The sequence below is a fragment of the Cebidichthys violaceus genome, unplaced genomic scaffold (assembly GCF_023349555.1).
Source record: "Cebidichthys violaceus isolate CVI_PGR_0920_01 unplaced genomic scaffold, fCebVio1.0.p SCAF_10, whole genome shotgun sequence".
Classification (NCBI taxonomy): Eukaryota; Metazoa; Chordata; class Actinopteri; order Perciformes; family Stichaeidae; genus Cebidichthys; species Cebidichthys violaceus.
Genome location: NW_027176263.1, coordinates 18,036,627 through 18,051,977, shown reverse-complemented (window position 1 = coordinate 18,051,977; position 15,351 = coordinate 18,036,627). Strand labels below are relative to the sequence as shown.

The following is a 15,351-nucleotide window of genomic DNA, read 5'->3' as shown; positions in this document are numbered from 1 at the left end:
TTAGGCCTAACAGTGGGTAGGACAGGGTTTAGGCCTAACAGTGGGCAGGACAGGGTTTAGGCCTAACAGTGGGCAGGACAGGGTTTAGGCCTAACAGTGCGTAGGACAGGGTTTAGGCCTAACAGTGGGTAGGACAGGGTTTAGGCCTAACAGTGGGTAGGACAGGGTTTAGGCCTAACAGTGGGCAGGACAGGGTTTAGGCCTAACAGTGGGTAGGACAGGGTTTAGGCCTAACAGTGGGCAGGACAGGGTTTAGGCCTAACAGTGGGCAGGACAGGGTTTAGGCCTAACAGTGGGCAGGACAGGGTTTAGGCCTAACAGTGCGTAGGACAGGGTTTAGGCCTAACAGTGGGCAGGACAGGGTTTAGGCCTAACAGTGGGTAGGACAGGGTTTAGGCCTAACAGTGGGCAGGACAGGGTTTAGGCCTAACAGTGGGCAGGACAGGGTTTAGGCCTAACAGCGCGTAGGACAGGGTTTAGGCCTAACAGTGCGTAGGACAGGGTTTAGGCCTAACAGTGGGTAGGACAGGGTTTAAGCCTAACAGTGGGCCTAAACTGTGTGCTGTAAATACAGCAGCAATAAGGTGGTTTTCAGAGGCTGGTTTCAAACCCTGACGGCAGTATATGGACGACCATAGTTAGAATCTTAAATCCCATGTGAAAATATTTAGTCAATATTAGGATATAAAGTGTTGTCAATTGTATGCAGACAAAAGAGAGAGAGGAAGATACAGAGAGAGGAAGAGAGAGTGAAAGAGAAAAAGAGGGCAAGAGATAAAGAGAGAGAGAGGGAGAGAGAGCGAAAGAGAAAGAGAGAGAAAGAGGGAGAGAGAAAGAGAGGGAGAGAGAGACAGAGAAATAGAGAGAGAGAGATAGAAAGAGAGATAGAAAGAGAGATATAAAGAGAGAGAGAGAGAGAGAGAGAGAGATAAAGAGATACAGAGAGAGAGAGAGAGAGAGAGAGATAAAGAGATAAAGAGAGAGAGAGAGAGAGAGAGAGAGATAAAGAGAGAGAGAGAGAGAGAGAGGAAGATACAGAGAGAGGAAGAGAGAGTGAAAGAGAAAAAGAGGGCAAGAGATAAAGAGAGAGAGAGGGAGAGAGAGCAAAAGAGAAAGAGAGAAAGAGGGAGAGAGAAAGAGAGGGAGAGAGAGACAGAGAAATAGAGAGAGAGAGATAGAAAGAGAGATATAAAGAGAGAGAGAGAGAGAGAGAGAGAGAGAGAGAGATAAAGAGATAAAGAGAGAGAGAGAGAGAGAGAGAGATAAAGAGAGAGAGAGAGAGAGAGAGAGAGAGAGAGAGAGAGAGAGAGAGAAAGAAAGCGAGAAAGCGGGGGTTGTCAGTAAGAGGAAGTGAGACAGAAAGTTGAAGGACGCTCTCTTGCTCTGATACAGCTGCTGGTTAATACAACTGCTGTCAGTGTCTTGTATCTGTTGTTTATCTGCTACCTGTTCACGAGCAGGAAGTAACAGAAACTGCTGGTATCTGTCTCTACAGGTGCGTTCAGCCTGTATGACCATATCGGGAACACGGAAACCGCGCACCTGTAAGCTGACGTCATACGCTGAAAGTACCTGCAGAAACTCGTTCAGCTGAACTCAGTCAGTAACTGGATCTACCTCCACGAGAGAGGACAAAGAAGCCACGAAGACAATTCGCAAAGGAATATATATTTAAAAATCACCTCACAATTCCGTGTGTTTCTACTTTCGTCGCGAGGACTACAGAGCGCAGGGTTCACGGACTGATGGGGACCGGCCGGCTCGCGGTTTTGGGCATTTTAATCGTCGTTTTTCAGGTGAGTTTTCCTGCCTTCATCATTACTTGACGTTAACGCTTCCACGCATTTCTGTCGTTCTCTCGTGTTAGGTTTAGTGAACGAAAAACAAACCGGTGACGTTAGTTACCTTACTTTTTGTACATTATGTTAAACACTGCGTGTTTTTAGAAAACTATTTCTGACGATTCTTTGGGTTCTGCACCGAGCAGCTCTTTATTTCAGAACTCGCATTAGTGAACACTTGTGCGTTGTGTTTCACTTAAAGGAGTTCGCTTGTTGTTGCGGGTGATAATGGAGAACTTGTATGTTATTAAGCGCTGCTTCGACTAAATTGCAGATGGCCTAAATATTGATAAATAAAATATCAAGTAATTTAAAAACGACGTCTTGACAAACATGTCACCTCTTGGACAACAAGGAAGCGTTAAATGTCGCTCAGTTTGATTCCTCCTCTCCTCGAGGAGCCGCCGGGTCTTCCCGGGCCTCGCCCTAGTTCCCTTGATGACGTTGTCTGCAGGTTGAATTCCAACATGTTTCGATTAGTTTGTTCTCAGCCGTTACTGTTACTATGACACTGTGAACGTTCCGGGGAATAGTTTCTTATAATATGAGAATTATAGCTTTTACTGAATCAAGCTTTTAGATGTAGAGTTATTGATGGACCAAGAGCAACAGCTTTGATACTTAATCATGTAGTTAATTAAATATGCTAGTTCAAGCTTATTTATTATGTGAATTTGCTGCTATATCGTTTTGTATTTCCACCTTGAGTTCTCAGTGCTTCTGATGTTTCACCTTCTTCAACATTACATAGACCGAACTAATGGATCAATACTAACTAAATGATTCAATGCTGAGTGATGCGTTTTAATCTCTCAGAATGACATTTTACAGTTTCCTTAACAAAGTCAGACTGGAGCAAAGGATCCCGTAGTCTACTGTTTCCACATTTCCATACATCTGGATTATGATTAATAAAGAGTCTGTTTTCTTCTCTTAGGCCTCGTCTGTGTTGACTGCTAAGAAGAAGTCAACATGTGTGCCTGGATTCAAGTCGGATTTGTTGATCTTCCGGGTGTCCAGGAAGCACCTGAAGCAGGGCACGACGCTGGGGAAAGGTACAATCACTCATTGGCTAACGCACACCTGAAGGAAACGGTGTGCTGTTCATTTCTGATGTTCATTATTATGAAATATGGATTCTTTTCAGATTGTACATTTAGCTATGGAGGCATCTAGACTAAACTCCTTGGCTTTGCTACGGCGCTCCTCCTCATTTGGCCTTCCACAGATTAGCTGCTCACATTGTTCTCTCCCCCAAACAACCTCAGGTCTCAGCTTGCACTCTCTCCACACCTGTGATGCTCTTACCTGCAGGGCAGAACAATCTCCCCGAGCCTGTTTTACAGGCCTCGCTTCATCAATAGTCTCAGAAGAGAAGCACTACGCAGCTGCTGCAGTTGTGCATGTTTGTCAGGTCTCAGAGTAGCTGACCACCCTCACGGTTTGGCTTATATCTTTTTCTGATTGTGACGTCTTTGCTTTTATAAAACAAGATGATACTCTAATGAACCAGCTGCTTGAGGAGGGAAGAGTCCATAATGACGCTGCTGACGTACTCTGTGTAAACTCATGCCACTACCAGATCATTGGACTGGGCTGTCTTGCGGCTGCGTGCTCACAATGCTCTGTCTGCTGCTGTTATGGCCGTTTTACAGTCGGCCTGTTGACCGGCTGATAGTAATATCCTCCTGGACAAGCATGATGTCCCGATCGCGTATTGTAATGAATATTGTCTCGTAACGATCATCAGTGAGACTTTATTTCACTCCGTGATGATTCACGTTAAACTGAGTAATTAGTGTGAAACGAGAGAAATGATTTGGTCTCATCAGCGATTGATCTGAGCTGTGGCTGTCACTGTGACGTTACCAGCTGCAGCATATTAATGCAAATTCTGTGAGTAAGTTGATGGCAGGCCAAAACGGCTCTCGACTGTTTATGTGCGCTCTACAAGCCGCTGTCTGCACCCGGTCGAAGACCGTTTGAGCTAAAGGAAGCCTCCATCTCATCTCCACTTGATCAGGCGTCTAGATTAGATTGAAAACGAAGTGTGGACACTTTATTTGTTTGTAACAATTAAATTATTCAGATTTTGGTAAAAATTATAAATTTCTAGGATTACATTTGATACGACACATCATAAAGTTACAATTTACCGTCGCGCAATGCATTTATTTACTGAATCAGAGGGGCTGTGCTACTCACTCTCCTGTCACTCAACACAGATGTGTTCTGTTTGATTTGTACAGCCCAATTTAACTAATCATATAATTGGTCTACCTAAAAAAAAAAAAAGAAAATCCTTAAATGGGGGAAGAAACATCAGGGAGGGATCCCTCTATCAGGATGTGTGTGTAGTAGTAGTAGTAGTAGTAGTAGTAGTAGTAGTAGTAGTAGTAATAGTAATAATAATAAGTGCAATAGCTGTCATGTGTACAGAATGAACACAATCGATCCATATGACAGAAATGATTCATGTAATAGAAGCAGTAATGTTAGAGAGAAGATTACTACTAAAACTGCAGAAGTGGATACAATAGAATGAAAATAAAAGCAGTAATAGTAAAACAATATTACTAGTTATGATACTAGTAGCCGTGTTATTTATTAGAACCCATCATATGCTGGTTCAGCCTGCGTCTTCTTCTTCTGAAGACATCGTTTCTCTGTATGTTCTGCATGTGTAATGGATTACTCTTTCTTCCAGTGGGCTTCTCTGACTGCACAGACCGCACCAAGTTTCTCTTCACGAGCGACAACAGCCATTTCAAAGTGCAGACGGACGGCGTCTTGAAGGTCAGTAGCGTTCAACAGACTATTGTAGAGTTGCATTTTCTAACGCTCGCCTCTCCACAACCCGTGCACATCCCTCTGTGCCGTCACATGATCGGGGGATTTGAGTAACTATTGTGTGAAAATATGAATTCTCAGCAACACTTCAGGTGGTTTATCTCAGAAACGGTAACAAAATACAACTTGGATGAAGTATGATAAGAGGACCAATAAGCGTCTCTGAGTGACTCCTACATGTGTAACTCGGACCCACCTGAATGCAGCGCAGATTTAGTTGAACGGCAACAACACTTGTTGTCTTTGTTGTCAAACTACCTTCAACACTTTGGACTTTTAGAAGTTTGATGTTGAGCTTGAATCCACATCTGTTCCCCCTCCAGGTAAAAAGACCGGCTGATATTCAGGGAGACCGGAAATTCTTCATCCACTCCTGGGACTCGCACGGTCACAAAATGAGCGTTCCTGTCCGAGTAGTGCACAACCAGGGGCACCACCAGGGGCACCACCAGGGGCACCACCAGGGGCACCACCAGGGGCACCACCAGGGGCTCCACCAGGGGCACCACCACCATAATGTCGAGCATCACCGTGGAGGACGCAAACACCACAGCCCTCAGCACCACAGCCCTCAGCACCGCCACACTGACGCGCACTCTGCTAATAAAACAGAGGTACTGTCGGATTAGAGACGCTTTTCTTTTGAAAGGGCATGTAGGAAACGTGTGTGTTTCTAAATAAAACTCATTTGAACAATAGATTTGATGTGAAGTGCCACATGCATCAGATTGGTGTTTCTCAAGGGTCTGGATTAATGGGCCTTGTTAGAGGCAGGTTTGCCGGTGAAACGGCTCTGTTCCTATAGAACGCTGCTCCGCTGTGGATGAATCGCCAACGCTCACCGGTTCACTTCTGTTAGCACAAGTCTTCTTCACAGCAACGCTGTGGGATGCAAGTTTGGAATTCTATTTTTTTCTATGCTAACTTAATGTAACTTACAGTCAAAATTAGCCAAATATGTGTTCTAAAAACCACTATTTGTACATCAACTTTAGCGCATTGTGTCCACGGCACCGTGTCCTGACTGCCAGCGCTGCACAGCTCTGAACTTCTGTCAGACGCTCGGTTTCTGTCGCTCGCTAAGAAAGCGCCGCAATGCGTGAGGAGTTATCTGTACGATATCGTCTCATTTCATTAATACAAATCCAAACAAACGCGCCGGCTCGCTGGAGGCTGGGTCATTTATTATCACAATATAAAACGTGTTTCCTCTTTTAAAAAGCACGGTGTCACTCTCTCTGTCGTCATTACAGCTGTTGAATTATTTTAGCTTTAATTTCCACAATCAAATGTAATTGTGAATGATTTGAATGTTTGTTTGTTTTTACTATAGAATAGTCTAATTTTGAATATTTATTAAGAGCATTGGTACGTGTTAATTTATGTATTCGGAGCTTAAGAAGGTACGCAGCGCTGACGACCCGTAGCGATAACAGCAGGGTTACGACTGTAGGAGTCCAAAGCCTGGTGTCTGTCACACTATAACCAGCTACAAATGTGCCTTTTCCTCCAGGTGCCCATTCTGAATATTCCCAAGACTGGTGAAGGGCTGATAAGGAGGAAGAGAGACTGGGTCATTCCTGAACTGAAGGTGTCTGAGAACGACAGAGGACCCTACCCCCTGCTGGTAGCTCAGGTAAGAGCAACCTCAGAGGATCTGATACTGAACTGTGTTTTGATTCTCTGTTTCTGCCAACGCTGCGGTCATTGAGCTCTGCTTTCTGTTTTACTTTTGTTTTTCTATTCAAATATAGCATTCCATTTTCATGTGTGCATCTCTCCCTGAATACAGCCATAGCTTCATTAACTGGTGATAAGAAGTTGATGACTTGTTTTCTTGAGACAAAGTTTATCTTTTATATTTTTAAAGTGTCATCCTGTTATCAGGGAGATTATAAAGAAATAGATGTTCTCAATGAGTGAATCGGCTGTTGGCCATGTAGAACATTGTAACCGCTCTCTGTTTCTATACCTCACAAAGGTAAACCTCTGCAGTACACAATGTTGTGGCTAATATAACTCCGGCTTGGTGTGTGTTTTTCTCCAGATCCGTTCTAATGAGGATAAGGTACAGAAGATCTTCTACAGCATCACTGGTCCGGGAGCCAGCGAGGATCCTGTTGACCTTTTCACCATGACCAGAGACACCGGTAATCTGTACCTCACACAGCCGCTGGACAGAGAAATAAGAGATGTGTACATGGTAAGCTCCCTCTGATAGTTTCATACACTCTGCTCACTCTTCAGGATCAGGCAGGGAATCATACGGACACACTTTGTTCTCCTTTCTGAATTACAGGTGCAACTTAGTTTAAAAGAGTCCTAAAATGTAGTTACCAGTCGAATGTGAAGAGGTTACAGTGATTAAGTTACGTCTATTGATCAGAGATGCTGTATCTACTAATATGAGCATGCTAACAGCTAGCCCCGACCCATCCTGTCATGTAATACCACCTGTTCCTAGAATAAGACGATAGGTAGTCACTGTAGCGTCCGGTCTGTCCTCAGTCCAACATGAGAGGACAAAGATGTAGAGCTGCACTGAACCCTTTTACATAATACATCCGTGATCTTTGTGCCTTTTTTTTATGGTTTGTTTCTTGAATAACGGATCTCCATGGATTATTATTGAGTTGTATAATTCAAATGTGTTTGTCTTATGCAGTTTAAAGCACATGCTGTGGCAGAAGGTGCAGGAACTGCCGAAGCGCCGATGGACATCATAGTGAAAGTTATTGACCAGAATGACAACAAACCAACTTTCGCTCAAGACACCTTCCTGGGTGAAGTTGCTGAGGCATCGCCAAGAGGTACTGTCAGTGGGTCTCCTTTAACCCTGAACATGTGTGTTCATGTTAAACGGTGTTATTCGTTATCACAAGACAAAAGAGCAGATTTGAACTTCTACTGTTTGACCTGAAGCGTTGATAGAGTTAAGTCGAGGACCACTACGCAGTGGGTGTGCCATTACTGAAAGACCTGTAACCCCACAAAATATTGTGATGACGGTTAAAACAAACTCACTTCAATGTTTCTCCGCTCTAAGCATCCTATAGCTGGACGTTGGAGAAAGACAAAAAGAAGTGAGCATCCTAATTAAGCTGATGGCTAAATTGTCACCTTGGTCATTACTCTCAACATGCAGTTGCGTGCAATTCATCATAGTAGTTAACCTTGTTATAAATTGTACACTACCTTTTATATTGAAGGGTCATTCTAGTTCACTCTATGGGTTATGACAAGACTAGTAAACAGACGCCGCTGACTGACAACCATCACCAGGTGCATTGTTGGGTCAGAAAGAAAACTATCGTACCCGTCGTCATTCTGTAAACCAAGTGCGCTGCTTGTTTATGGAACAAAATCAATTGTTCTAGATTACTCATTGTGTACGGTTTTAAGTTGAATGCAATAATCTGGTGCACTTTGAGAGCCAAGAGGCTGGATCTATGACAAATGTTGTGCTAAACAATTTCATTCTGACCACATTGGGTGTATAGATATCGGTTATCGAGACGGGGTCCGTGTTTGAAGACGTACTACAGTTTCACCTCTGACTCCCCTCTCTCCAGGTTACGAGGTGATTAAGGTTGTGGCCACAGATCTTGACGAGCCAAACAATGCCAACTCGGATATTCGCTACCGGATTTTGAGCCAGGACCCAGTTTTGCCCTCCCCCGAACTGTTTGAAATCAACTCGGTCACCGGAGTCATCCGAGTCAATGCCGGCGGGCTCGACAGAGAGGTGAGCCTTCTGAAAACCCATTACAGTAGTTTAATAGTAGAGGTTAGTATGATTGAGCTCTCACACAGCTGATCGTAGAAACTGTGTGGAAGTCTATATAGCCATCTGCTATTGGCTGGTCAGATTCAGGATATTGGTTAGCATAGACTGCAGACATGCAGAAGGAACGGTCCATCCTGAAAACCAGCCTGAGGTCGTGTGTAGAACGTGTTCCTGTTCATTCATGGTGCATTGGTCACTTCGAGTCTGTAAAATGACATCAAACGTGTTCAAGCCTTCTACTCGGTGAGTTAAACTCATTTGTGTTTCTCTTCCAACAGAAATATCCAAAGTACACTCTAGTGGTTCAAGCAGCCGACCAGGTGGGAGAAGGGTTGTCTAGGGAAGCCAAAGTAATCCTTACTGTCTCAGACAGCAACGACAATGCTCCGGCCTTCGCTCAGCCTTCTGTAAGTACAACATGATTCTAGAAGAATACCGGCTTACAAGCAACATCCCCCCTTTTTCTAATCGTCACTGTTTTTCTCTTTTAACTCCCTCGTTACACTTTCCCAGTATGAGGCATCTGTTAAAGAAAATGCCGTGGACGCTCACGTCATTCGAGTGTTGGTCACAGATGGTGACGAGCCAAACTCCCCGGCCTGGAACGCCAAGTTCACGATTGTCGGTGGTGATCCTGGAGGACACTTCACCGTGAAAACAGGAAGTAACAAACAAGAAGGGATCATTTCTACTGCCAAGGTAGGAAATAAACCAAGCATCCTCACAGTCACCACTATTAAAGTTATGAGATATCAGTTTATTTTAGGGATGGTATTTCAGCAACCTTTTGTCAGTCCATTAGCTAACAATCACTGCTCTGCTTTACTTCCATCCAACCAGGGTCTTGACTTTGAGAGGAGCGCCAAGCACACTCTGTTGGTCGCGGTGGAGAACGAGGTTCCTTTTGCTACTCGACTGCCCACTGCCACCGCCACCGTGCTGGTGAGCGTGCTGGACGTCAACGAAGCTCCAATCTTTGATCCAACGGAAAAACAGGTGTCAAAGCCGGAGAACCTGGCACTGGGCGCTGACGTGGTGCAGTACACCGCTTCTGACCCAGACACTGCACGCAAACAGAAAGTCATGTAAGCTCAAACTCTGACCTTTGTTTTCAACATGTATTCAAACACCAGGTTCTCTCACCTCTGAGGGCAACAAGGAGAAAGCTTTTGGTGACTGTATTCCATTTATCTTTAACTTCACTCAACACTATTAAGTGCAGACAGTGTTTTCTACATGTTAACTATTGTCTTACGTTTTTGTGTAATTTGGTTTGCTCCAACATATTAGAATTAAGCTCTGATTTTGTTGTTTATTTAAAATGCTGAAAACTGCCTCTTGTCCAATCAGTAGCTGTTGATATTCATTGCATCACTTTGATAGAGATTGAGTTTATGAACAATGATCATGGTTCAATATGTCACTGCAGCCACCAAAAGCCTCAAATGTTCCCGTTTATTGTAAGTTTGGCTTAATGAAATCTAAAATGTCTTAAATTGACACCACGTCCACTCAAAGACTCAAAGAACAGTGCATGGCAAATATCAGCTGACTGTGTTTATGATGATCCGATCTGTGAATGCCCGTCATGAAGCATGTTGGTTGTAATCCGCTCAGCTTGCGTAGCATTAACTTTCTGTGATTTTCTCGTTCATGTCCAGGTATAGAATAATTCGAGACCCTGCCGGCTGGCTGAATGTGTCGGACATGGGCCTGATTAAAGTCAGAAAGTCCATGGACAGAGAGGCCCTCTTCGTCAAGGACAACAAATACACCGTGCTCATTGGTGCTTATGACAATGGTAGGTAGGAGGCAAGACTTGTGGGTGGGTGGGTGGGGGTGGCCGGCCGGCCGGCGATTGGTTGGTCTGGAAACAGACCTTGGTCGCCCCGTCGCTCAGAGGTCCTGGCGGCCGATCGACCCGGTCACGTCTGTTTTCTGTCCTGGTTCCTCAGTGGTGGAATGAACTTCCCACTGACGTCAGGACAGCAGAGTCGCTGCCCATCTTTCATCAGGCTGAAGACCCACCTCTTCAGGAAGTGCTACCCTGAGCCTTCCACTCACCACTTATTGTTTTCATACTAGCTTGTTGCACTTATTGTATTCGTATTACTTATAGCACTAACTGTTTCTCTTGTTTCTGCACTGTACTTTGGCTCCGAGTTATGCTCTGCTTCATGCTCTTAGCGTCTGCTAAATGACTGTTGTGTGTGTGTGTGTGTGTGTGTGTGTGTGTGTGTGTGTGTGTGTGTGTGTGTGTGTGTGTGTGTGTGTGTGTGTGTGTGTGTGTGTGTGTGTGTGTGTGTGTGTGTGTGTGTGTGTGTGTGTGTGTGTGTGCGCCTCCTCACCAGATGACGTCCCAGCCACAGGAACTGGTACTCTAGTAATCCACCTTGAAGATGTCAATGACAATGCACCCACCATTGAGGAACGTTCAATCAAGGTGTGTTTTTAACGCAGACGAGATGTTTGGGTGCAGAACTTGGAGTCTGTGATTTAAGCAATGCTGGGTTTGAAGAGCGGGGGGGGGGGGGGGGGTCTATATATGGACTGAGGGAAACTGGTGATGTACACAGAGGGGAAGCTTCTGTTTCAATAGATGATGGAAAAATTCATCCTACCAAGAAAATGTTTTAAATATTTACAAAGGTGGTTCGATCCCCGGCTCCTCCTCTGCTAGTCTCATGTCAATGTGTCCTTGAGCAAGACACTTAACCCCAGATTGCGGCGTCTACGGTGTGTAGATAGATACTGAATTGTAAGTCGCTTTGGATCAAAGCGTCTGCTAAATGACTGTAATAATAATGTAATGTCCTTAGAGGGACAATTAGAAGCCTGGAGGAAGGACTCGATTGAGGAAATATCATTGTAGGAACATCCTGTTGCTTTGTGAAGATGCACAGAGATGATCTCTAAATACCCGTCTGAAAGTATAATTAGCTTGTGCGTATATAGAATATCGCCAAAATGGTGTAATTGTACTGGTGTTATTTCTATGTACTAAGTGTAATGAATGTAAAGGAAGCCTGTATCATTGTATTTGTGAAGAAGTAAAAGATGGACCCAGCCGTCCCTGTAGAGGTCCCTCTGTACCTCAGCTTTACCTTTCTCTGTGGGTTCATGTCACCAGCTCTTCTCTCGTTAGTGGAATGTGTTGTTGTGTCATTTGAAAGGTTTGGGGTGGGAGGAGGGGGCACCTTGCTTGTCCTTGTCATAATAAACATCGTCACAATCACACGCGTGTTTTTGCAGTAACATGAGTCTTTCTCTCATCGTGGTTCCTCAGGTGTGTCACAAGGAATCGGCTCCTCAGCTGCTGTCGGTGACGGATAAAGATGGACCGGGCTTTGGTGCTCCATACAGCGTCTCATTACAGGGCGTATCGAAGACCAACTGGACCGCTAGGATGAACGAATCCAGTATGAACACTATTAATACACAATAAATACAAGTTGTTTTACACATGGTCAGCCACAAACTAGCCGTTACCAGGAGAAACGTGTAGGTCAGCAGAAAAAACCCAAAACTAAGTAGATCAAGAAAAGTAAAAAATATTTTAGTTGTCTAGGATCAGTGTCTGACACATTTCCATATAATAGAATACATATTGTTGGTTAGACAAAATGACGAACTCAACTGTGCAGAGGCTGTAAAGTCAATGATCCTCTGTTTCAGGAACCGGCATCATCCTGAATTTAGCCACCGTGCTAGAAAGTGGAGAGTACACCGTGGTCCTCAGGGTCTCGGACAACCACGGCGAGGCGCAGGACAGCACTGTCCAGGCCACCGTGTGTGACTGCACCGGGGAGGAAGTGACCTGCAAAGGGCGCGTGGCAGGAGGCACTGACCTGCCTGTGATCCTGGGAATACTGGGAGGCATCCTGCTGCTGCTCAGTAAGTCTGATCTGTAGTTCAGTTCTAGATGTTAAGCTGCAGATGATAATTGCAGGGACCTCAGACATGAGAGATGTTTGTATTAATAAGCTTCGTGCTCTGTACGTTCAGTGCTCGTGTTGCTGCTGCTGTGTTTCGCGAGGCGGAGGAAAGGAGAGCAGAAGGTGCCTCTGCTGCAAGACGACGACATCAGAGACAACATCTACTGCTATGATGAAGAGGGAGGCGGGGAGGACGACCAGGTACATTAGGACGGGGTTTACTTTGGTCCAATGAACGCACCCACAGATGTTCTAGGTGAAATGTGCAGTACCTTTGTGTAAACCCCTGCCTGTTTGCAACCAGGACTACGATCTGGGGGTTCTCCACCGTGGTCTTGACAACCGGCCCGAGGTGTTCAGGAATGACGTGGTGCCGAACTTCATGCCGGCTCCTCAGTACCGTCCTCGGCCCGCCAACCCAGAGGAAATCGGCAACTTCATCGATGATGTGAGTCAAAGGAACGAGCGCTCATACAAACCTGTTCAACTCAAACGTGGTTAAAACAGCTGAGTGTTTTTAAAGCACGTATTAGTTTGAAATCACAAAGGATCTCGTGTTGCCACACACATTAAGAGCATGTCTTTCTCTTGTCCTATAGATTATTAGTTAACAGGAGCTGTGAAAGGCTTGAGTTCAGGCTCCTTTTGGTGTCCCAGCTGATTATAGTTTACTTGTCATGTCATGATGTGTTAGTGTTTGATTCTTGTTGCTTCATCCTCTCTATCTTTCCACTGTATATGAAATAATGGAGTTCTGTGTAATGAGAACACGTATGTTCTGCGCCTCTCTTAGAACCTGAAGGCAGCCGACAACGACCCGACCGCGCCTCCTTACGACTCCCTGCTGGTGTTCGACTATGAGGGAGGCGGCTCCGACGCGGGAAGCCTGTCCTCTCTGAACTCGTCTTGCAGCGGAGACCAGGACTACAACTGCCTCAATGAATGGGGGTCCCGCTTCAAGAAACTGGCCGACATGTACGGCGGAGGAGAAGACGACGACGACATGCTGTAAATGTACCGAAGAGAACGCGGATGGGTGGATGCACGTGTGCGTCTGTGTGAGTGTTGGATTGATGTAAGCATGGACTGGTGGATGACTGCATCCCAGGGAAATCATAGTGCAGCCAGACATCGCTGGGCCGCACATTATTGTCTGTGTGGGAATGGAGGTTTGTTGATTCAGTCCTGTCAGCAGTTACCAGCCACTGCTCAGAAGCCAAAGGATGAGTTTGTTTTTTTTTTTTATACATGAGTTCTGTCTGCCTGTGTTTTAAAACCCTGTCTAGTTCTAAGCTCAAGACTAACTTTGCCTTTTGTAAACGTTGTGGAGCCGCTCTGTCGGCCTCACCGCTGATTCACAGATACTTCAGCCTGTGTTGTAGCTTACTGGGCGACGCTGGACACACACACACACACACACACACACACACACACACACACACACACACACACACACACACACACACACACACACACACACACACACACACAAGCTTGCAGTTGCACTGGTAACGTTTGTGTGTTTTTGACAATGTATGATACTTTTATGGAGTTTGTAGTACTGCTTCAGTTAGATTTAATTGTTTTATGTTTGAGTTATGAAATTTTAAATGATCAAGGGAAATCAGGTAGCTAGCCAACAGGTCCCCCTCTGAGGGCGGAGTTCAACGCTTTGTGAATGAATGAATGCTAGTCTGTTCAGCTGGCATCTTAATCACATTGTCATGTCAGAACACTTGTTGCCATTGCCTCCAGTGGTACTTTTTTTTTGCAAACGCTTTGTTAATTTTGAATTTTTTTTATAAAGTTATCTTAATGCAATATGGATTTGGAGATGGTCTTTGATTTCTTTCATGTAAATAAGTCTTTCAGTAAAATACATTAAACATCCAAAATGATGGTGCAGCAGTCATGACGGAAGTAGTGCAGGAGGAAGTCGAGTCCTCAGGAGTTTGATCAGCACAGTGCAGGACGTGATGCATGTGACTTCAGGAGACTCTACTTCCTCTGGGTAATCACACCTCCAAAGCCAACTGTGTCTGTCTGGACCAGACTTGCATGTCTGTGGTTCCACTCTCAATTGACGCTACGTCAGTTGCAGCACAACACGATCCCTTTAAAGAACACACCCAAACGGGGTGGAGTCACCTTTATGTGGGACTCAAACCTGCCACTCACCTCTGGGTGGCAAACGTGCATCTGGGTCACACAAAAAATAGAAAACACATCGCTGACACGTCAAGAGCTACAAAGGAACTCAGTCGTCTGCTGCAAGCGAGCAGAAGCTGAACGCCAAGCAAAAAGGTGACATCGCTGACGAGGAACGGATGAGCAGTTTTTAATTAATTTAAACCACCACTTTCAAAACTGCACTTAAAACTCACCTATTAAGCTAGTTATGTTTTTGTGTTCTTACTGTTATGTCATCTCTTGTTTTATTGTAATTGCCTTTATTTCATTTTTGACCATGTAAAGTGCCTTGAGAACCTTTTTTGCCTGAAAGCTTGGAACCTGAAGATTAATTTGATATGAAGCTCAGCAGCGTGTCAAGAATGAGAAATATAAATGTATTAATCAATTGATTAGTCTAGTTTGTGGTTGTACAGTTTCATGAGGCTCTTGTTATCCTAGAGGTCACAATAGATCATTCCACACAGTGATGTCAAGTTTTTAAAAAATGATCTCAATATGGGAAATGGCTATTATGGTAAATGTTAAATGGACTTGTACTCGTGTAGCGCTTTTCTAGTCTTCCGACCACTGAAAGCACTTCAGCGCTCCATGGCTTCATTCTCACACTTTGGGGTTTAGTGTCTCGCCCGAGGACTCATGGACATGGACCAGCGGATCGTCACTATCGTCACGCATTAATACAACGGGGATCAAAAGAGGGTCTGCTATCCAGTATCAAGACTGTTTAGGGACCCCAGTATGCAGA

General features: G+C 44.8%; 1 protein-coding gene across 1 annotated transcript; it reads left to right on the top strand.

Moving 5' to 3' along the window:
* The first annotated feature begins 1,441 nt into the window (after positions 1-1,441).
* Positions 1,442-14,240, top strand: LOC137885941 (B-cadherin-like). The gene is made up of 18 exons (XM_068728301.1): positions 1,442-1,796; positions 2,779-2,896; positions 4,549-4,637; positions 5,015-5,305; positions 6,205-6,327; positions 6,739-6,894; positions 7,357-7,501; positions 8,264-8,436; positions 8,757-8,885; positions 8,992-9,177; positions 9,319-9,563; positions 10,140-10,279; positions 10,830-10,921; positions 11,765-11,897; positions 12,154-12,372; positions 12,484-12,614; positions 12,718-12,861; positions 13,207-14,240. Exons 1-18 carry the CDS (start codon positions 1,746-1,748, stop codon positions 13,423-13,425), a joined length of 2,784 nt encoding a protein of 927 aa, XP_068584402.1. The 5' UTR covers positions 1,442-1,745; the 3' UTR covers positions 13,426-14,240.
* The last annotated feature ends 1,111 nt before the right edge of the window (positions 14,241-15,351 follow it).

What these genes read in the sequence shown, in the direction of transcription:
- LOC137885941 (XM_068728301.1), top strand. Translation starts at nt 1,746, where the DNA reads ATGGGGACCGGCCGGCTCGCGGTTTTGGGCATTTTAATCGTCGTTTTT. An exon ending in TTTTAATCGTCGTTTTTCAG is followed by an intron (nt 1,797 to 2,778) that starts GTGAGTTTTCCT and finishes TTCTTCTCTTAG; the next exon opens with GCCTCGTCTGTGTTGACTGC. An exon ending in ACCCCCTGCTGGTAGCTCAG is followed by an intron (nt 6,328 to 6,738) that starts GTAAGAGCAACC and finishes GTTTTTCTCCAG; the next exon opens with ATCCGTTCTAATGAGGATAA.